Raw genomic sequence first — 23514 nt, 5'->3', positions numbered from 1 at the left:
CCCTGCAGATGTTGTAGTGCAACCCACAGCAACCCTAGCCTGTATTTTATTTCAACAGTGAAGCTATAGCCTGTATGATGTGGGACTAATGTCTCCAAAGACCTTGCTTTTCAGGATGCACTGAAGTCAGAAATAATGTGGCCAAAAAGTCATTCTAACTGACCTGTTCATCCACTTAGTTTTCCTTTCCCTGGCAGGTGTGAGGAACTTCTTTTAGTCTAAGATAGTCGTGATTCAAGGCAGTCTCCTCCATCTCTCTTCTGATACATGCTCCTTCCTTTGTTTGCTCTCCTTTGTCACTCTTGTGTGCCTTCCAGCCATCATCCAGTTACTTAAGAAAAACACGCTTTGACCCGCTTTCCCTCCTTTCGTTCGTTGCTCTCTCTCTTTACATTAATTGTCAACAACTCCCTTTTCTTTGGTACCTACTTAACCTCTCTCAAATCTGCCCAATCCTCTCCTCTTAAATAAACCTGCCTTGACCTTCTCCCTCTTCTTCTTGCCTCATCCCTTGCCTCAATTCCCTTCTTCTGAATTACTAAACAGAAGGAACTAGCCAATGAAACTGGGACAAATGTGCAATATACAGGAATTGTAATACTGTGGGCTAAATCTATGATCAATTTCTTACAATAGCCAAGGCTGTACTAGGTACTCAGTACAGAGAGAAAGACAAGATCCCAACTCCTAGGAACTTCTCAACTAATATTAGACAAGTTGTAAAGAGGCATTAAGAAGATAGGATAGAGGAGGTGAATGAGGGAAAAACAGTGGTAACAACATAATCACAGGATTACTCAATGAAGGCTAGTGCACAGCATGGTGAGGTGAGAAACTTAAAAATAAAGAGGTGTCTGAGATGGCTATTTTATTGTAGGCATCACAGCAGGGTCTTATGGAGAGACCTGAATTAAGAGAGAGTAGTGATTTCAGTGTGGGTTGCATTTGCTCATGTGTAGGTTGAATCTGGTCCTTTGTCTTCATGTCATTAATAAACTCTTGTGTTTTCTCTTAGGGAAATTGCTATTGTCTTTTATCATGAAACCAAAGGGTCCATTTACAATGGTGATTAATAGCCTACAGATCCATTTTTGAGTGAGCCACCTCTAAAACTGATCCAACTTTCTCAGCACTGGATCCTAATCCACTGCCCTAAGATTCTAACCATGAGTTCACATTTTGCTATCTAAAATGAACTCTCTCTCAGAGATTCTCTATCTTGTTGAGTGCATCCCAAAAGACAACAAACATGGTCAGAGTCTAGGAACAATGTGGCTTGGTGTAGTAAAGTGCTATAATTGTGTCATAGTATGCAATTAAAGGTGCCATGCAAACTGAATTTGTAATGAATGACATAATACATATATACATACAAATCAAAGGAAAATAAATATACACTGTGTAGGGGACCAGCAGGAGGCCTACATGACTCTTAAGTCTTCCTTGAAATAGGGCTTTGGGCTGGCCCTCTGCATGGAGGTGATTTTTTTCCAGCTTCATTGTACATTGTCTAATGTGGCTTTGGTGTCTGGAGTATTTCAACTAACTTGGAGATCTTAATGGTCTGCCATTTTAACTTGTGGTTATGTCTTCTAGACAGATTGACCATCATATTCCAGATGTGCACCGGGAACCAATATACTTAGGTCTAGCTAAGATAGTGAGTTGATACTACTAACTAGTGCACAAAACCTGCTTATTTTACAGTTGCCTTGCCCACCCATTTCTACCCTCTGCCCCATGTGTTCTGTTGCTTCTTGTCATAAGCTTAGACTATGAGCCTTTTGGGGAAAAGGGCTGTCTTCTGATTACTGCTCTGTAGAGCACCTAGCACACCGGTGCTCTTTTAACACAATAAATAAATAAATAAACAAACAAACAAACAATAATAATATACTGCTTTTAAAAGTGTTAACAAAAAGAAAGATTATAATAAAAAGATGAAACTAGTTTCTTGGGTCAGTTATAATATGTAATTATGCAATTAATGAAGTAGCCAGTTTAATAAAATCAAGTTAAAATACTTAGGAGTATTCAGTATCTTCTGCTTGATACACATGCTCACAGGACTTATATTTAGGCACTGAAAGAAGACCCTACACTGTATCATAAAATAAAATATAATGTCTGGATTTACAACACACTTCCTGTGTGAGCTTGGGGACGCTTCTTCCCTGTTTTGTCTGTTTGTCCATCTGTAATAATACTGAGCCAACTCACAATGGTGTTGTGAGGGGTAATTAATAAGATCGCACAGTGCTTAGGGATTCTGGATGGAAGTATTATCATACTCCAAAGACCTGTAGAAGAATGTAAAACCCTGGCTAAGACAAATTCCCATGTTCCCTTGATTTATTTTAGTAGTCCACTAGACCCTATAAAATTCTTGTTCCACTAGTGCCATCCCATCTCCTCCCAGTTAAGCCCTGATTCACACAAGACTCTAATAAGAAAGAAGCTCCAGTGTTCCTGAATGTGAATTTTGCAATTCCAGCAACTGTCTGAATACTCACAGTGCCCTTGAGATGTTGGGCTGCACAGTATGCATGTGCTATAAAGAGGATTATCATGGGATGTTTAGTAGGGTTAGATTTGGAGACGGTGCCCCATGCAATACTAGGTCATAATGTACCCCCTCTGAAATCAGAGATAGATCCTTCATGCGCTTCAGAAGGCTGTCTGTTTGGAATGACTTCCTAGGCTGAGTATCTGGGTCCTTGCCTTTCATTAATGCAAGTCAGTGATAGACAACATGCTAGACAGAATATTAAAGAACAACACCAGCTGTGATGAGACAAAGCAGCAAACCCCCATTATATACACTAGCTGCTCTGGAATGTAGTTTTTGGAGAGGGGTTAGGGCATGCTTCCTAGAACGATAAAAGGGTGGAAAGAAGCTTTTTTGTAGGTGGCAGACTGGCAGAGTGCCTTTGGATAATTATTTTAATGCTGCTGGGATTTTGTTACTAATTGTTACTAATTATGTGTCAGGGTGCCTAGAGCTTTGTATAGACATCTTTTTATTATTTAAATCGAAATAAATAAAAGTAGCAGGAATAGCATTCCAGCTATGGTCTGTTGCTTGGACTGTAGTGCCTTGGACATTCTCTTCAGCTCCAGTTGCTCCTAAATGCAGAACCACACCCTTTGCTATATTTTGGCTAAGTGCCACTTCCACACTTTCTGTCTTGCCAAGCTTCATAATACCACACTTAAAATGTAAGGGAAAATGTAAAAAATAACAAATTCTTCCAATCTTTTTGAAAATAGTTGAATTATTATAAAATTAAGGCTGGTCCAAGGGTTTGATGAACTACAATCCAATCCAAAGCTGGTCATATAAGGTTATTAACTATTTTTATTTACATAGTGCCATACAAGTACAAAATGCTTTACAAGTAGATAAAATGATCCTGTAGTCTCCCTGTCCCGAGGAGATTGCAATCTAGGTTAAAGTAAAACACAACAAAAATGACCAGAGACCATGGTGAGAATGGATAGGGAACAAGGACAAGGAGGAAGATGCTGGGAAGGGAATATTGCTCTTAGGGCATGTAGTTTGCCCATAAAGATCCATAGTGTTTGGAGGTTGCTTAGCAAGTTCTGATTAGTTAAATTGGAATGCTTTTTAAAAACACATTATTAATTGTATCCACCTTCTTTGAGGAATCCTCTTTGAAAAGTATCATAGAATCATAGGACTGGAAAGGACCTCAAGAGATCTTCTAGTTCGGTCCCCTAAACTCAAGGCAGGAATAAGCATAACGTGTGTGTACAGGTATGCCTGGGTATAACTAGTGTATGTATACTCACATGTACAAGGGTATATTGGGGGGCAGAGATGCATGGGTGTAACTGAAATGTTTGTGTATTTGTGTACAGGTATATTGGGGGAGTATGGGTGAAATGTGTGTGTGTGTGTGTGTGTGTAATGGTAATAGAGGGGATGTAACCTGTGTGTGTACAGGTATGATGGAGGTGTATGGGTGTTACCGGTGCACACACAGATATAGTGGGCATGTAACTGGTATGTGTACAAGTATAAGGGGTGTATATGGGTGTAAGCAGTGTGTGTACATGCACAGAAATACTGGGGATGTAACTCGTGCTTATAGGTATAATGGGGATGTATGGGTGTAACCCATGTGTACTCATGCACAGGTATGGTGGGAGTGTAACTACTGTGTGCACAGGTATAATGGGGGTATATAGTTGTAACTGGTGTGTGTTGTGGGGTGTAACCAATGTGTGTGTGTGCATACAGGTATAGTGGGGGTGTAAATGGTGTGTGCACAGGTATAATGGGAGTGTGGGGGTGTAACTGGTGAATGTGTGTGCACATGGGTATGAGCGGGTGTGGGGATGTAGCTGGTGTGCTCACAGCTATAATGGGTGTGTATGGGTGTAACCGGTGGGTGTGTGCTCACAGATATAGCAGGGGTGTAACCAGTGTGTGAGCACATAGGTATAATGGGGGTTTGAAGGTGTAACAGGTGTGCGCACACACACAGGTATAGTGGGGATGTGGGGGTGTAACCAGCATGTGTGCATACATAGGTTAACTGGGGTGTAGCCGGTTTGTGTGTGCGCACAGGTGTATTGTGGGTGTGTTTTCGTGTAACAGGTGTGCACACGTGCACAGGTTTAGCGAGGGTATCACCCGTGTATGCACGCACAGGTTTAGCGGGGTGTAATTGGTTAGTGTGCGCACCGGTGCAATGTGGGTGTGTGTCGGTGTAACCCGTGTGTGCCCACAGGTTTAGCGGGGTGTAATTGGTTAGTGTGCGCACCGGTGTAATGTGGGTGTGTGTCGGTGTCACCCGTGTATGCACGCACAGGTTTAGCGGGGTGTAATTGGTTTGTGTGCGCACCGGTGTAATGTGGGTGTGTGTCGGTGTCACCGGTGTATGCACGCACAGGTTTAGCGGAGTGTAATTGGTTAGTGTGCGCACCGGTGCAATGTGGGTGTGTGTCGGTGTAACCGGTGTATGCACGCACAGGTTTAGCGGAGTGTAATTGGTTAGTGTGCGCACCGGTGCAATGTGGGTGTGTGTCGGTGTAACCCGTGTGTGCCCACAGGTTTAGCGGGCGTGTAAGCGGTGTGTGCGCGCTCCCAGGTGCCGCTCAGCGCCCAGCCTGGCCCTGCCTGTACTTGCGGCCGCGGCACGCGTCCCCTGGCTCCCCGGGGTTTGTTTCCCGCAGCAGGGCGGCGGTGGCTCTGCACCGGTCTGGGGACTGAACAGCAGCGCCGCTGAGCAGAGTCTCGGTGCCCAGCACACCGCGGGTGGGGCAGGCGGTTTGAGCAGCCTCCAGCGCCCCGAGCTCCGCCCTCAGGGCTGTCCCCCCCAGGTGCTCCAGCTCTTGGTCGGGGCAGGAGCTGGCGAGACCCTCAGCTCAGCTCTACGCCAGCTACAGCCCCGGGAGCTCTGCAGGGCTGGTGCTCGTGCCCCAGATAAACCATCAGCCTCTTCCCGCCGGGTCTCTGTGTCCTGCTCCGCTGCCCCACCTGCGCCCAAGGTAAGAGCAATCGGGGCTGGCCAGGCTGCTCCAACTTTCCCCTGCCCCTCCGAGGTGCCCGTGCTGGAGAATCCCAGCCGCTCCCCTAGACACAGACCCAGAGCAAGGCGAGGCAGGACCCCCCAGCGCTGTGTGGTTAAGGGTAGCCTGGCATGCCCGGGCGCTAACTGCCCAGCCCCCAGCGGTCTCGGCATGGCATGGAGAGGCTGGGTGTATTTCAAACCTGTGGCACCGGCGGCCCCTGCGGGAAACAAGAAAACGCGAGACGCTTCCAAAGCTGGGACCGACCCGATGCCCGCAGGGTACTAAGCCCGCTGGCCGGGGCTCCCTGCTGCAGGAGGTGCGGGGGCCTTGGAGAACTGAAGCCAATACTCTGTTTGTTGAAAGTGACCCTTTCTGAACCGAATGTCGGGGAAAACCCAGTGACTTCTGTCAGCCGCTGTGTTTATTTGAACAAATAGTTGAAAAGAAGAATGTGGTTTAACTTCCAGATTTTAAAGGATGTTTGTAGCCTCTTGTCTCGCTTTTCCTCCGGGTTATTTTTAATTTAACACAGAACCTCTGTATTTCCCCTTCTTCAGCTAAGTGCTACTATTATTTATTTCTGGTAGTGCCCACGCTGTTCTTAAATGCGTTCCAAACAGAAAAGCAGTCACTGTATTAGATTTATATAGAGATTCCCACATTCCTACAAGATAAGGCTTTATCTTAAATCTAGTGAAAAGGTACTACTAATAATTTAAATAAGAAATACTAGAGCATAGAGTTTGAAAAAGATTCTGAGTAAAGTCTGAGTTATTTTATCAAAAGGATTTTAGTTAATTAGGCAGTTTAGAAATTTGCTATATGGTGCCAAATCTCGGGATTGTGTGTGTGTGTGAGAGAGAGAGAGAGAGAGAGAGAGAGAGAGAGAGAGAGAGAGAGACACCACATGGAGCTGAATGAAGGATGAACTAAAGGAGTGTTAGCTCTAACTCTGACTTCCCTTGCTTACTTGCTTTCTACTGTAAACCTGATTTTCCCATGGTTTTAAATTTAATTTCTTTTATTTTGAAACAGTCATAAAAGGAGAACAGGGAAAGGAAGGAGTGAAACCTGGAGTGCCAGTGTCACTACCTTTTGCTTCTGTTTTAATTCATGTTATAGAGAGGTTGTGATGTATGTGAAAAAGCACTGAGATTTGGCATACCTGGATGATGCCCCTGTTATCAATCCCAATGTGCTAAAGTGCTGATTGAAAAGTAGGTTTTAGAAGGATTAACACCATACACTGTGTCAATGATACATCCCTTGGACTGAGAATTTTTATGCTAAGTTTAAAACCCAGGTGAGCATTTTCAGAGTTATAAATCTTAAATAAAGGGATAGTCTGGGCATGATGTAAGACAATACAATGTACTGAATTTAAAAAATAAAAAATGATAGTAAATGTTTAAAGAGTCTTGCATCAGGGTGACTGATGAATTGGGATAAATACTGCAAGGATGACTTTTAAATATATATATTTTTAAATAGTGATTGATGAGTTCTATATTTAAAATTAGTCTTTAGATTTAGTCCTGTAGTCCTTACTTCAAGCAAAATTCCTGTTGCAGTCAGAGGAAATTTTGCCTGGTTAGGGATTGTGGGATTGGACCATTCATACATAACCTTATAGAATACTTATAGTATTAATGGCAAAATCTCAAGCGTGAGATAGAAAAAATAATAATGTGTTGATATTCTTCGACATGAAAAATGTTACCATGAGCGAAGGTTGAAATAATATACTTTAGCTACAAAAATTCTTCAACTTCAAAAAAATCCCACATATTGGAAAGTCTGGAAACAAACAGTTAAGGGATCATGTAAGCACCTTCCCTTACTATGTAATCATTGAGCAATTTTTGCCATGCCACATGATTTTCACTCTTGTCCAATCTTAACTTTTCCCCCTAATGCTTTAAAAAAATATAGCAAAAGTGGAAAAACATCAAACTACTAAGATGTAAAATCACTTTTTTCTGTTTGAGAAGAATATAATTTCTTTCACTGTTGCACTAACAGGATTTACTATTACTTGCTACAAAACATATATATGTTCACTGTTCTACTATACAGTTAAAAGTGCATGTATATAGAGTTAACAAGTGTGTACATCAATCTATAGCAGCATGCAATCAGCACATTTTATAAAACAAAACAGATCAATCATTCCAATTCTATTCATAAAAATATTCTTCTACTCCACCCCCTAACTGTTAGATCAAAAAATGCATGGCGCTCTGCCATGGCTAAATGGTAGACTATAGTCCTTTGAAAATCTTTGCATTTAATATACATAAAAATCAATAGTAGGCATCCAGCAACTTATTTTCATTACTGACCCAAACAAGGGGAGAAAGTTAAGCTTGGGTGGGCAATATACAGCATGTAGGATGATAGAGCCTGAGGAAGAATTTATAGATAGTGGGGAAAAGTATGGTTTCCTTGACTGTTCGTTTCCAGACTTTCCAACAATTGAGTTTGAAAACGGGGCTTATAATGAATGGAAACAACTTCATCTTTAATTATAGGGTGGCTATTGCAGCTTCATGATCTACTGGCCTGCACAAATGAACAGAGAAACTATCTGTTCTCTTGTGAAGCTTCTGTCTCACTCAGTCCAGCTAATCTCCACCTGTTTTGGAGACATGACTTTAATTAAATTCTACAGAGCCCCTGTTTCTCAAGTTTTTTCACTCTGTTTTAATCATCTCCTCATGTATAGCAGCACCATGTTGTTATCATGTGATGTGTCTGATGACCATATTATCCTCTTGGATCAAAGGCAATGTCACACTAGAACAAATCTCCTGGTTCTCTTCTGGAGAAAATGAACAAATAGGGCCCAGTTCTGCAAGGTGCTGAGAACCTCCTTGAGAAATGCTACATATCCTCAAATCCACTGACTTCAATAAGAGTTGAGGAGGCTCAACACCCTAGGCTCAGAGGCTTGATCCTGCATCATGTATGTCAACGGAAGTGTTGCCACTGGATTCCAATGGGAGCAAGATCAGACCTATATACCTCTGTGTGTGGGTGCGGGAAATTAAATAAGCTTTTCTCCCCTTTATAGTTATCTAGACTCATTACCATGTCAGGTGCAGATATATATTTACCCTGACCTTGGAGTAATCACTATCTTGAAGAGACTGTTCTATCAAGGCAATTTATAATAATGATTTAAATCAGATTAATGTAATTGTCAGGTAATCCAATTTTATAATCAAGTTTGTCTCGTAATTTTGACAAAGCTATATTGCACTTTTTGCTTGAAAATGTATTGTATTTGTACTAAATTGTGATGAATCGATGCCATATGGTGCTTTTAGTTCCATAGTTCCTCCCCCTGCTTCCAAGGCGTACCTTCTTGCAGGCAGCATGGTCCTTTGTAGAATATTATCTGTTAATATGCAGTGTACTCAGTAGCAGGGCAACTGCTATTTTAGGTTGGATCTCATAAAATTCAGGTCAATTGATCATGTTGCAAAGTGGGCTGTCTGTTATGGTTGCCATCAATTTTTCTTTAAATAGTTCAGGCTAAGAAATTATTGTTTTAAGTATTTTGGAACATTTCTCAGCATTAGTCAGTCAGAGCTGGTATTAAACTATAACCCTGCTCTGTAAAAATGTATACTATGGCCAGAGTCCCATGGTGCTCCAATGAATGTTTTCAGAAACTTGGTCAATTCACTGTAATGTTGAGTCCTCATTGCCCACTGTTAGGAAATATTTGATCTTTGGCATTAGGCAGTGAGACTTATTCAGGGCCATCCCTAGGGGAGTGTGCGTCCTAGGGCAAAGCACATTGTGTGGGCCCCCCGCCTGGCTCCAGTGGTATACCCTGGGTCTCCAGAGCCCAGTGGCTAAGCTTGCATTTGGGCCCCAAGCCTTGTGTTCCCCCACCCCCCCCGTCTGAGCAGGGCAGGAGGGGTCCCCGGCTCCCGCAAGACAGCGCTGCCCCCTGCTGCCCTGGGAAGGGGGGGCTCAGTACCTGCCGGGGAAGAACATGCATGCCACTTACCTCCTCCTGTGCAAGGGTGATGAGCTGGGCTCCTCCCCCCATCTGCCACAGTTACCCACCGTGCAGCACCTGGCTCTCTCACTCCAGCCCAGTGACAGCTCGGACGGGGCGGCCTCACCCCCTTGTCTGGGGGAGGTGCCAGGCTGGCCCTTCATGACGTGCAGCGGGGATGGGGGGCACAGGAGGCTCTGAGGGGCGGCGGGCTGCGCCCTCTGCTGCTGCTGCTGCGTGTCGTGAAGATCTGTGTGGGTCTGCTTGTCTATTCACCATACAGTTTTTTGATACACATTTCTGAATGCCTTTTTTTACATGTTTTGTGGTTTCTGTTGCTGTTTCTGAGGGAAAATGTGGTTAGCCACTGTTACCCTGAAAAATGGTTTGCGGTGCCCCTAGAAAAACCTGCCTCTTGCCCCCTCAGACTGTCCTTCCCGAGGTATTAGTTTCCGGGGTAGTTAAGGAAACACTAACGAACACGGATATAATCTTCCCATTAAATGATTGACACAGGTAGTATTCTTTTCCAAAACGAAGTTAATGTCACTAATAATCCCTGCTATGGTATAAACTGAAAAGTAAAATTCAGACACAAATCCCATATAGTAAGTCAAAGAGCATCTAAACCACAATCGTGTACAATTTAAATGATTCTAAGCTGCTCCAGGTGCGCACGCAAGCTGGGGTGCTCTCTCTTCCCCTCCCCCCACCAGCAGTGCTTTCTCCTCAGAACTCCCAACTGTCATTTCTTGCTCTCTTAATCCTTCCAGCAACTCTTCTGTTCGCTTGGGCAGCCTTCCAATCTCTCTCTCAAGTGTCTCAATCAACTACCTCATTTACTTGCATCAGACTTACCAAGCATGCTCGCTAGACCTACTTCGCTAACCTTTCACCTGTTTTCATACTGAGCATGTTCACCATTGAACAGTCCCTCATTTTTGATAACCAGTGAAAGCAGCCCTAAGATGGCCCAAGCCAGTTCAGGCTGAGGCTGTTGAACTTTTCTGTCACCTCTTTTAATTTTTATACTGCACAAGCTCATTGTCATATATTATCTCATTTTGCACATACTGACGTGCATTGTTTTTGCCTCAGAGCCATGATTACCTCATCTAACCTTACTTACTCCTCATGCTCCAGGCCATTTACTTCATGACCATACCTCATTTTATGTAATTTTTACTCCTGGGCATGCTTAGCCCAGAGATGCTTTGTGGTCATACCACATTTTTACACTCTGCGCTGGTCATCTGACTTAGTGTCCAATGGTAAGTGACCTGCAGTTTTTCTGTGGTAAAAATGACTCCTGCCTGTTCCAGAGAGAAGTCGGGCACAAAATGGAGGGGAAGAATTCTTCCAGTATCATCACCCCAAACACACCTTAGATTATAATAGTAAAAAAATCTGTTCAACAGCTGGATATTTCACCATGCAAACAAGTCAAGTTGAGCTCCAGGTATGATTCTAGCTTTGACACGTCTGATAACAAGGACCATCCTCCTGCACTGCTGGCATGACAGCAACAGCTGAGGCCAGGAGCTGCTACGCTAACATGGCTCCAGTCTAGATCCTCACCCACAATAGCTAAGAAATTGCTGGCTGGGGAACAGTCTTCCCCTTTAAACCCATGCCTAGGACTCCAGTGACATGATGAGGTCAGAATCTCAGTTTGCAGGGTTTTTTTCAACTGAAAGTTTCTCGACCTCATGAGTGTGAAGAAAAACTCTTAAATGTGACGTGAGTATAACGGAGAGGTGTGAACTGTCCCATGCATCTTAATTCTGTGCCCCAGTGGTTTTGGAGGTACTGCCAACAGCACCCCAGCACAGGGCTCTGGGACAGCAGGAGGAAAGTGCAGCAGGTTCTGTCCACTCACCAAAGTAGACACAGCCTGACTGCTGGGATAAGTACTGGGGGAATCCCTGCTGCCCTCCCTGCCTTTCTGGGTGAGTGTGGGGAGTGGGCCCCCTGCTGCTCGTTCAAAGAGAGAGAAAGGGGCCTCATGGTGCTGCTTTTGCCTCTCTGTGATAGGAGGCACCACTACAAGTGGGAGTTAATCATGAGGGGGTCCATATCATGTGTGCCTAGGGGTTTGGATTGCTTTATTCTGGCCCTGCTCCCATCTCACATTCCCAATGGAGCACAGCAGGATAGCTTAGTCACTACCTCCCCACCAGCTGGGGCAACTTCAGGGGTTAAATGTCTGTTGTAACATAGGTGACCTTATCGCAAAGGTCAGTGTCAGAATTCTCAGGGATATAAGAAGTAGCTCTTGTATAGCACTTCATCTGTGGAGCTCAAAGCTCTTCACAACAGATTATAGGTAACATTATTCCTATTGTATAGGTAGGAAACTCAGGTACAGAGAGTGCAAGTGATTCACCCAAGGTCATACAGCAGATTTTTGGCAGAGCTGATAAAACCCAGGTCTCCTGATTCCTATGCAATAATTGGAGAACATACCTTTAAAATGTGTAATAGGAAGCAATTTCCCATAATCACAATCTCTCAGGGAAGTGGGGTGCTGTCTTTTTGTAATAATGCCAGTAAGCGGTTTTTAAGATTCCCATTCTGATGTTTTACATTTTGAGGCTGCTCCACAGAAAGTCCTTTTTTTCTAAAACAATAATTTTAAGATTAGATAAATCTAATTTAAATTCCAAAGAGTTGGATCAAGACTGCAGCTGAAAATAAAAAACAGTCTCCATGTTATTTTGGAAATTGCTTTTAAAAACTGAAAGAGAAGAGAATTTTTCAGCAACACTTACTGTATTAAACGTTTTTGCAGCTAAGACTGAGTAGTAAGGGGAAGGAAGAGTTCAAAAACCCTTCCTTCTAATGCCATGTCTTGGAATAACAGAAACAGTTAATGTCAGCTATTTATCCCCACTTGTTCTCTTTGACATTTGTTAAACATTTTGAAGAAAATGGGGAATGTGTCTATACAGGGAGGAACTGTGTGTGAACTAGAGCCATCATTAAGCACAAATTAGAACCTGTGTCTAGGTGAACTATCAGCATTTCAGTCATCAAATAAAATTTATTTTCTGCTGTTTTAACCTTTCTCTCCAGGGTTGACTGTGATACTATAATAAAATCACCATCCTTCATAAAAAAAAAAAAAAAAAAAAAAAAAATTAATGAGCCAATGACTAATTTATCTGGCTTCCAAAGTCCTGAGGAGGAGGGTAACCTCAGTCTGCAGCTGGTTTTCAGAGCCACAAGATGGTTGAATACCTCTGCAGGAAGGTTAAGACAAGTGAACAGATAAAGGAAGCAGTAGCTCTTCAGAGTCCAGAAATGGTTTAAATACTTCTGGTTCCTAGCATCGTTTAGGGGAGGGTTGAAACAAATGGGCAGACTCAGTTAGCAGCAGCTCTTTAGAACTGGAGGAGGAGGTTATTAAATCACTCAGGTTCCCAGCATCTTCAGGGTGGGGAGAGGTAAGCAGGCAAATAAGTAGAACCAGGTGGTTGCAGGAACAGCCCTTCTGCCCTCTTCAGTTTAATACTTTCTTATAAAAAGAATTACTGTATTTGTAAATATGGAGACTTTTTTTTTCTCCAAAGAGTGCTGTTATAGATCTAAAAGAGAGTTTAAGGAGGCAAAACATTTTTCAGGAAAGGGAAGAGGTAGGTTGTGCCTTCAGGAATAGAAATTGATACTTAACTCATAGGAATCTCTCCTTCTCTAACAACAAGATGTCCAGCCTGCTGCCTAGCAAAATATAACTGTACATCAAAAAATTGGTGAAAAGGGATGCAAAATCCAAAGATGCTTGACTCTCTTCTGCTCCATGTCCACCCTATTATGACAGATTGTATGCAACTACTCTGCTCTGAAATTTGAAAAGGCACTAAATATAACAATACCCCCTGAGATAGGGGATTCCTACCCTACACATTTTATGTAAACCCAGAAATTATTCATAAAGTGTGGGTTCTGGAACCAAGAGAAGATAAAAATTCTAGCTGTTAAGACTTCCAGATTCGTTAATATATGGGAAGATATGATCCCAGGAAACAGTCAATTTTCCTATATATGCTGCCAAATTAATACAGTAGATTATCCCTTCTTATAAAGTGACAAGTGGGTGGTCTTCTGAGTTCTTTATATCTCAATGCTTTAGTGTTGTCTTTGCTGTTGGAAAACCTTTCACATTTTCAACTTCTAATGGGTGAAACTAAGATGAAGGTATTGAAAACAAGCTCCCCAACTTGTAGATGGTACTAAAAATTTGAGGCAGAGCATACTAGAGGGGAAGAACATAACTCTGCTCAGAAGTAAAAGATGTTAGGTGACTGGGACAACAAATGGTAAATGTAGTTTAATACTGAGAAATGTGAAATAATTCATCTAGAAACAAGGAACTGTAGTAACACATGTGCTAAATGAGACAATTGTCCAGCACATTGATCATGATAAAGATTTGGGAGCCTCTATGGGCAAACTGCTGGGACAAATTTAGACCTGGAGTAAGTTTTACATCCCGTCTGAATTTTCCGTTCTGTTAAAACAGTTTCTCTAGTGCACAGGTACAGTATGAAGTCAAACAAGATATTAGGGGGATGGTGTTACTCCCTTTACATTAGGAAAGTTACATTAGAGATAAATTTGGCCTCTTGGTTATATTAGAAGTGAGAGAGGGCCAAATTCTGTTCACTATCACTAGTGTAAATCTGGAATAACTATTGACTTCAAGGTATTATATTTAGACCTGTAAGTGATGTAGCAACCACTTTTGCCAAGTCCTACTGCATTTGGTCCTTGTAGCAGGGTAACAGATTAGGATTTGACTCAGATAATGTACAAAACCAAAATTGTATATGGATATATTTCAAGGTGTTTTTTTTCTTCTTGGTTCCATTTGTTTCATTGCATGTCTGCAAGAAACATACAAGGATTCCATTTATAAGAATCAAGAACTTATTGGAAGGTCAGATTTTTTGATAATGCAACCTAGACAGCGACCCTTTAATCAGTTTTATGGACTGGTATCCCTAAATAGATATTAACTGACTATCTGTATGAGAGTCTACAATTTAGGCTCTGGTCCTGTTTTGTTTAAAATCCAATGGGAATTTTCCCATTAACTTCAATGAGCGTGGGTTCAGGCCCTTATGTAGCAGTGTTTTCCCAGTATAACTTGTCTATTTATTGCAGTTAATCTCTTCTTACATAATATTTTCTTTATACATCTTTATCATATACATTGTAATCCTTTTGCTTCTACATCACAGGTTCAACAGTGTGACCAATCTTGATTCATACACTCACAGCAAAGCCTCCATCTGTCTCATGGATTATAGATCTAAATTGGTAACTATCATTTGCTTGCAGTAATTAGTACCAATTATGTTAACAATTCATGATATGTTTTCTGCTTTTGCTAAGTTTCCCTTATAGTATTATATCATTTGTGAAAATTTGCTTAAGGTTATGGCATTATTTTTATTATTAACGTTATTGTTTAGGTTACGTATCTGGGCAGTAAAATTCCATTCTTGATTAAAACTTGCCATTCAGGATCTAACTAGGATTGAACTTTATTCCTGAGAGACAGTAATTTTAAAAAATAGGTTAGTTTTTCAGTTGCTCCAGTGCATAAGACTCAAATTTATATAATTTAAAAATGACTTAAATGAGTTTTGGTTTTTTAATTATCTAGTCCATAACATGGATGAATCTTTGGATGTTTTGGGATATAAAAAGTAAAGATATTTAATTTTTCAAATGTGGTTACAGTGCACGTGAATGACATTTCTCATGGATTTTTACTAGATTTGTAAGTACCAGGAAAAGGAAGGAATCTCCTGTTATATAGTCCATTTCCTGTCTGCCCCTATAACCCCCCTTCCCCCTTGCTCGTCTACAAGATAATTTTAATAACTTCCTGATGTAGCCTCAGTAGCTCCTTGTATAGTCTGGTCTTGAATATCTCCAGAGTGGTCAGAAATGCAGGTTCCCTTGACAGTTTGATCCATTGTCAACTTGAATTTAGAGCCATGGTTTTTTTCCCTAGCATTCACTTTTCCTGCTTTAGTTTAAATGATTCTACTTTGACAGTTGAATATAACCCTCCCTTACCCCTGCATCCTTGTCAATATTTATAGGTAGTCAGAAGTCAAAATGGTAGCATTCTGCTCATGCCCATGTCCCTTCCCTTGATAGCTGCTGTTAACTCTTTTTTCTCTTTCCCATCATGGTGCCCCATCTCTGGTGACAGCCATATTTCTTCTTCCCACTTCCTTGTTGTTTCACTTTGGGCCCTAGGTGGCAATTAGAAGTTATTGGACAAAATTATATATAAAGAATGGAAACATAGGCTAGGGGAAAAAAACAACAACCAGGAACAGCTTCCTAACCATGACCTGTCTATTAGGCTACAGAACAGTTTCTCAAGAGAATGGATGGAGGCTCAATTGCTTAGGACACTTAAAACTAGGCTGGACAAAGTACTAGAGAAAATACAGTTGTAAAGTCTTTGCATGGGCCCAAGGGAAGTATAAAATGCTGTAACATGTCTTTTCCATCTCTACCTTTTGAAATCTCCAGCCAGAATAGAAATGCAAATCATCTGGTGATCAAAAGTGAAACAGTTAACAACGTTGACATTTAATTTGTCATTATGCTTCAGAGTTGATATTCCATAGAGATAGGGGGACAGTTCATACCTCTCAGATCCACTATTTCTCATTAGCTATTTGCACAGTTAGAAGAATATAATTCTGTCAGTTTTCATTCAGACCACCTTCCCAACCTACAAATGATTTTTTTAATGCTGTCTTATATTATTATCTAGAAACTAATAGATCCTCCAGAGCAGTATTCTAATAGAATTCCATATAGCTCCTACTCACATTAACCCATGTAGACAGTTTAACCATAGTCACTACCCTTCTTAGCAGAAGTCTTAATGGCATGGCACACTTGAGTCACAGCTGCTCCCACGATGGATTTACTGACTCTGAATTGCTTCCCAACTGACCGGTAGCGAGTCTGGCGTTGCTAGCTTCCATAAAGCGATGGCCACTCTCTTCTCCACTGTCCGAGCTGGTCTCAAGTGAGTATTCATGTGTTTTAGGGCTGGGGAGAGCTCTCTGCAAAGTTCAAAGAAAGTGGCCTTTCGCATTCGAAAGTTCTGCAGCTACTGCTCATCATCCCACACCTTCAAAACAATGCGATCCCACTAGTCACTGCTTGTTTCCTGGGACCAGAAGCAGTGCTCCACTGACTGCAGATGGTGCGTGACAGCCTGCAGTAAAAGGGAATTATTTCATTCTATGGCTTGTAGCAAGGTGGCCTCTGTAACATCTCAATTTTCCACACTGCGGCTCCTGTCTCACCCCAGAAAATACTGCAGAATAAGTCATGAGGTGTTTGTGATGCTCACAATAATAGTGCAGAGCTGAGCGGGCTCCATTCTTCTCAGGCAATGCATGCACGCAGCAGAAAGGGTTTGAAAAAATGGCACAAAAAGGAGATCGTCTATTTGTTTTGGACTGGGGCAAGAAAGGGGGGAGAGGGAGTACATTGCATCATGGAAGGATGACAACCTTCCCAAAAGCCTCTGTGGCTAGTTGCAATGTGGGATAGCTACCGACGGTGCACGGGTAGTGGGGACGCAATTCCCTGACACAATGAGGGTGGTATAAATTGACTTCACTCCGCAGTGTAGACCTACCCTCACAAAGCTCTCCCACACAGATAAGCTTTACTCTTGTAGTAATTTCCATTGTGCCTGAGGAGCAAAGTTGTTGAAAGTCACATTTCTTTATACAGTATCTTCAATGATATCAAGAGATGTGGTCTATTTGCTCAAATCAGCCACTTCTGTTCAGGTAAAGGCATTATTAGTGTGGATAGAGAAATGCATTAACAATGGGAAGAGCAAGTGCTTTTGTTCCCAAGATAGGATCTGCCCATATTATTGTGAAGATCACTCCTTGCGCTGTGCAACACTGTATTGTGGAGCCATGATATTTTTAGTATAATGGCCATCATCACTCAAAATGTTATTTCTCCTGTGAATAAAGTACTTGGACGTTCTGAGCCATGCCCAGAATGACCAGTCAAATTAAAAGCTGTGTACAGTTAATTGCTATGGGATGTCATAGTAACTTCTTCCAAGCACAACAACAGGGGCATCTGCAATGACAAAGCAGGTCAGACAGCTGCAGCACAAATTATATCCAATCCCAACAAGGACAAAAGCTGGCATTAAGAGCCCAAATCTATGTGGTGCCAAGTGCCCTCATTCCAAGTAAGTGAACAGGAATTGCCATAGTGGATCAGACTCATAATTTCCATGTGAATGTAGTGCAAGAGAAAAGTTCAAAATGGAAAGCTCTGGAGAATGAAATCCTCTATCTTCTACAGTACAGGTACAGAAGATCCAGTGGTAGTGAAGGCTTCCTCACCAATCCCCTACCAATGTACATTAATCCCCTCTAGGGTGACAGGGTAGTTCAGTGCCCGTGATCCATTCATTTCTTGCCACCTCCACTGAGAGTTCCAGCAACACCACCACCTGTAGTGCTGTTTTTCCCAGTATGGACATCTGTTCACTGGGAATTGGACTGAAACAGCCACGGGTATTTCACCTAGGTCTTCTCAGGGCATTAAAGCAACTACTGGTCAGGGTCAGTGTGTGTTATGCTCTGCACCAGATCCACAGAGGATGCGAATCTGCTACAGCCCCACCTACAGAGGGTGGCTCTGAAGTTCAAGCTTTAAAGACTTACGTGTTTAGCTCTAGAGATCCCTGGTTCAATGCCTACTGTCCACCAAATGTCAGCCACCACACTATCAGATAACAACTTTCATTTACTATTAACCCAGACTATATTTGAACTATCAAGCTGCAAATCAGAGATTCTGTATCTAAATTCCCAAATTATTTAGTCCCTCACAAAAAGTCATTATATATTATACATGCCCAATAAAGCAATAGCTCTGATCTCTCACATTCTTTGGCATACAAAGATATTTAGAATGTTTTTGTAATGTGGACTAACGTTACACATATAAAAAAAATTATTATTTTTTTAAATATCTATTGCTATGTCTACAGCAAGTGTGAGACAGCAACACGCAATGCAGAAACTGAGTGGTTCATCAGGAAAATGCCAGTATTGTGTATCTCTCATGCCCACCCAATTTGATGCCTGGTTTAGAATATCTCCTACACAGAGAACTAAATTTTTGCAGGGACCTGTGGTTAAATAAAGAGCAATGACTCGGAAAGCAGTGTTTTCTTTATTGGTGATCCTTCACATAGGTGGGAAATGGAATAGAATGGAATTTTCCACATGTATTTTGTGGGGCCGGGGGTACACAGCCCATTCTGGCTGTGCACACAGGAAAGAGGCACACATCCCCACTCCTTAAAGCGGTTGTCACCTCTTTCTGCTTGCCTCAACTGGTGAGGAGTGCAGCACATACAGTGCCCTGCTCAACCTCCTCCTAGACTGCTTTGGGGTGGGGGCTAGGAAAGGCTGTGTTAGTTCAGAGTCAGCAGTGGGCTCTTCAGAAGGGTCCTTTGTCCTACTCCTAGCAGACCCCTTTCAGCCCTTCTCGTAGGGTGACCAGATGTCCTGATTTTATAGGGACAATCTCAATGTTTGGGGCTTTGTCTTTTATAGGCACCTATTATCTCCATCCCCCCCATCCTGATTTTTCACACTTGCTACCTGGTCACCCTATCTTATGCACAAACCAAAACACTAAATCAGACAATTTAATCTGCAGACTCTTCAAGCAGAGTGCATCCCAGGTTCTTCTCAGTGGTTAGTTGGTCGGGCCCTGGCTCAATTGATGGACAGGGGTGAGAGGAGAAAAGAATCCTTTTTTCCTTTCCTCTGAGAGCCCCCAATCCACTTCCTCTTCCTGTTTAAATATCTGCTTTGCTGAATCCAGAGAGACATTCTATTGGCAGGAATAAGAGATTAGGCAGGGCAGGCCCCTCACTGGTCTAGTATGGGGTATTTACACCTGATCACAGTCACAATTAGTGGAGCTAATCCAATCTTGCACCAGTGTATATGAGATCAGAATCTGGCCTACTGTTTATTTCAGTTGTTGATAGTCCCAACTTCCCGATTGGCACTTTTTGTCCTACTGGTACTGGTTCTGGTTCTAGCAGTGGGGAAGAATTATCAGTGACACTGATTTATGTGGTGTTTTTCCAAGAGTCCTCTTTCCTATCTCACCCACTGGAAGTAGAAATGCTTTTCTGTGCAGTCAGCATCTTATAATTTGTTCAGCTTTTATGTTTTTGTTCTCTAAGCAAAATTCATTAGCAGTTTTGGCACTCGCATCATTATTTTCCATGCAGTTCTTTGAAGGGCCATTTTCTCATCTGCTTATTTTCCATGAAATTGGATTTATTACAGCATCTCTTAGTTCGGAACATTATACTTCCTTACTCACTCTTAGGTGCTTGGAGGCCAGGGAGGGAGAGTGTCAGTTCTAGTCACACAGGTCAGACAGCATGAGACACGCTTACATGATCCAGTGCTCTGCTTTTACTGTTTGAGAAAGGTGTGCTCCAGTCAGACCCAGGGGCTTCTTGAGATCATAATGCAGCTACAGAACCACTATGTTGGAGTATGAAAGAATCCACCATTGGAAAAAGGAGATGGGTGCTCAGAATACTTGAACATTAGGCTGCACGATGTCAGTAGGCGCTTAGGTGCAGATGCCCAGTACTTTCAGAAGCCAGGCCACGTAGGTAATTATTCATGTATTTAGTGTGATGAAGCATTTAATTCCACCAGCTCAACACTTTACCAAATCTCTGGATATGGTGAATGACAGGATGGGCTGGTTGCTTCTTCCTTGGCATTAGGTAAAGAGGCATCTTGGGTTATGGGCTACTGGCAATTTCCCTACAAGATCATGGTGATATCTATGTCTCTCTCACTCTAAGGTGAGGGCAGACGTGGTGGAGAGCCTATTTGACCTTTATCTTTCAAAGTTTTGGTCTCCCTGACTTGTTTAGTAGCGCTTTCAGTCTAAAGCTTGATTTGTTTTGGGTTTTTTTTTGATACCCAGTAAATGTAAGAACAAAACCCATGTGCAATACAACGTACTTACATTATAAAACAAATACACCCCCCCCCCCCCCCATAAACCTGGTAGTTCTTTTTAGTAATATGCTTTAAGAATAATTTCAGAATTAGGAAATGTGGTCTGAGCATGGAACTAAGAAACCAAGAGCAATGGCTCCATGTCTAGCCATGCCACTTGTGACACTGGTAAACCAAGAGCTAGTTCTGGCCAATGCCAAAGGCATTAGCTTAGAACTGACAAACTCATAGCTGGAAACTAAACCAGCTGATCTGTATGTTCATTTTGTACTAGGTCTTAGTCTTATAAGAATGTATTCAATGTTTAGACTCTGTTGATTCTGGACACTTTGTGATCAATGTGAATACCAGTGAGACACGGTACGCCCAATTTGCAGATCAATAAGGTTTAATGTGCAAGGTTTTCTATAAATATATTAGTTAGATACAAAGCTTAAAATTAACTACAATATATTATACTCACTAAGCCTGGAGAGCTAAGCAGTTACTCAGAAGACTGTATATAGGAACGGCTTTCTTCAGGGGCCCGCCAGGGAGTCAGTGGATCCTCTGGTCCAACCGGCAGCACCTCCTGCAGAGTCAGGTGTTGATGGAGCACCCCCCTTTGTCTAAATAATGACTACTTATACCCTTCCATAAACAACCTCACCTAATTATCTTTCTCATTATCATATATGCTAATTACCTACATTGGGTTTCCACCCTTAACTACATTCCATTTTCACCAGATAATTGGGGTAATCAAAACAACATCTGGTGATAGGAGGGGCGGAGTAAAAATATGCCCTTTGGCAATAAAGCCATGTAGCCCCAGACGGTTAAGGATAACTTGTTGTTTCCATCACCATTATCTAATTGCAGCTGCAAGAAATACAGTATCTGTATTTTGTCTTATTATGTGCTGTGGTATTTAGAAAGTGAGACATCTATAAGGTTATTCAGTCTCTGCAAACTGGAAGATGTCATGCTACAGGGGTCAGAATAGCCAAGCAAGCAACTGAAGCTATGCTAGGCCTGTAGGACAGTGGTCAAGCAACTCAGATTGTACTGGGCCGGCAACAGACTCTACTAAATGCTTGTAGGTTGCTACATGTATTAATCTCAATTGTAGTCTGTATTCCATGCTATAAGGAAATATGGGAGAGACAAAGTAGGTGAGGTAATATCTTTTATTGGACCACCTTCTGTTAGTGAGAGACAAGCTTTCGAGCCACACAGAGCTCTTCTTGAGGTCTGGGAAAGGTACCTCTGTGTGGCTCGAAACTAAAGCTTGTCTCTCTCACTAAAGAAGATGGTCCAATAAAAGATATTACCTCACCCACCTTGTCTCTCTCATGTCCTGGGACCAACATGACTACAATTACACTGCATACATAAGGAAATATGTAAGTTTTGCTTAATGAATGGCCCTAACAAACCTTGGGAATGCTATGTGCAAGTGAGAGTGACTGAAAGGCTAAATGTAAAACAGAATCACAAGAACATTTTTTTCATCTGTTTGCTGTTTGAACTCTCATAGGGCCAGAGACTCTAAACTGAATTGAGAGATTCCTCAGGGTTATCCCTGGGTTTGCCCTGAAAGACATTTTAATTTGACAGATCACTACAACTTTTTCATTCTTAGGATTTAGATTGCAACTTATTTGTGTGTGTAGGTTTGCTTGCTTTAACTTTTAAATAACTCTAATTTTTCCTAGTTAATAAACCTTTAAATAGTTTATTACAGGATTGTATCCTTTTGTGGGTATCTAGGGTACCAATTGATCTGGGGTAAGTGACTGAACTCTTGGGATGGGAAGCAGCCTGAATATCTTGTGATTTTTGGTGTAAGTGACCATTTATCACTAAATCAAGGGTGCCTAGGTGGCAAAATAGACCGGAGAGCCTCAGGGGATTGTCTGTGGCTCTACAGTAAAACTGATAATGTGATCCAGGAGTTAACATATGTTACTGGGTTGGTGAAATCTAATTATTGAACATACCACCAGTTTAGGGTATCTGCTGCCCTGTTTTCGACAGTCTGCCCTGAGGTAGGCACACTCAGCTGTGAGCTATTCCAGACAGTGTGACATCACTGATATACTGTGTGACCATGGGCAAATCATCTAACCTCTCATACCCCTGTGGTTCACTCACAAATAAAAGGTATAATACTTAATCTTCTTCACATGGTATGCCTAGGCTTAATATTTATATAGATTCTTTAAGATTCACAGCTGCAAAATTCTATCTGTTTGTATTATAACTAAATTGCAGAGATGCCTCCTGATGACTCAGAACAATCCATTCAGTGGTATTCACTTTAGTTTAGTGTAATTAATAACCAAAAAGTTTACTATAGATGTTCTACACAACTGAACAAATTCCCTCGTTTACTTGTTAGGTGAAAATGTATAAGCAGGATGAACACTTGCAAAAAGCAATGTGCAGTGCCTAATTAGGTTGCAATTAACAGATAATCTCTGTAAGCAGTACATAGAATGAAGGTAGGATGCAAACATGCAGAAATTCAGACTCTGTTAAAAATCGCTAGATACACCAGAAACTGAATGAGTTGTGCCTTTACTATTATATGCTTTTTGTTATCTTCAGTGATGTTGATTTTATGATCCAGCCAGTTTCTTATACTAGCACCCACCTCTGTATGATATATGATCTTTGTGCTTTTAATGTGTCAATCTGGATAGACAAGTAAGTAACTTTACACAGTTGAGAGTTATTGTTCATGGAAGCAATCCTTTGGGGGTTCATCATGCCCAGCCGTATTTTCAGATGTAACTAGTATTTTAATCCCTTTTAAATGCTGGTCCTGGTCAGAATAGGCAATTTCAATGACAGTTAGTCATGTGACTGTGCTATGTTAAGATA

General features: G+C 41.8%; 1 protein-coding gene across 3 annotated transcripts in view; it reads left to right on the top strand.

Moving 5' to 3' along the window:
* Positions 1-4990: 4990 nt before the first annotated feature.
* RAB3B (RAB3B, member RAS oncogene family) overlaps positions 4991-23514 on the top strand; it is a 107489-nt gene continuing 88965 nt past the window's right edge. Inside the window, exons 1-2 of one of the 3 annotated variants that reach the window (XM_067535401.1) lie at positions 4991-5517; positions 14797-14875. In XM_067535401.1, the coding sequence (XP_067391502.1) occupies positions 14855-14875 (21 nt within the window). In that variant the 5' untranslated portion in view covers positions 4991-5517; positions 14797-14854. The remainder of the gene's footprint in view (positions 5518-14796; positions 14876-23514) is intronic. The other 2 variants (XM_067535399.1, XM_067535400.1) reach the window with 2 other exon arrangements.

The sequence above is a fragment of the Emydura macquarii genome, unplaced genomic scaffold (assembly GCF_026122565.2).
Source record: "Emydura macquarii macquarii isolate MOO-44397 ecotype Brisbane River unplaced genomic scaffold, CSIRO-AGI_Emac_v2 contig_3506, whole genome shotgun sequence".
Lineage (NCBI taxonomy): Eukaryota > Metazoa > Chordata > Testudines > Chelidae > Emydura > Emydura macquarii.
This window is presented reverse-complemented; position numbering and strand designations above follow the sequence as displayed.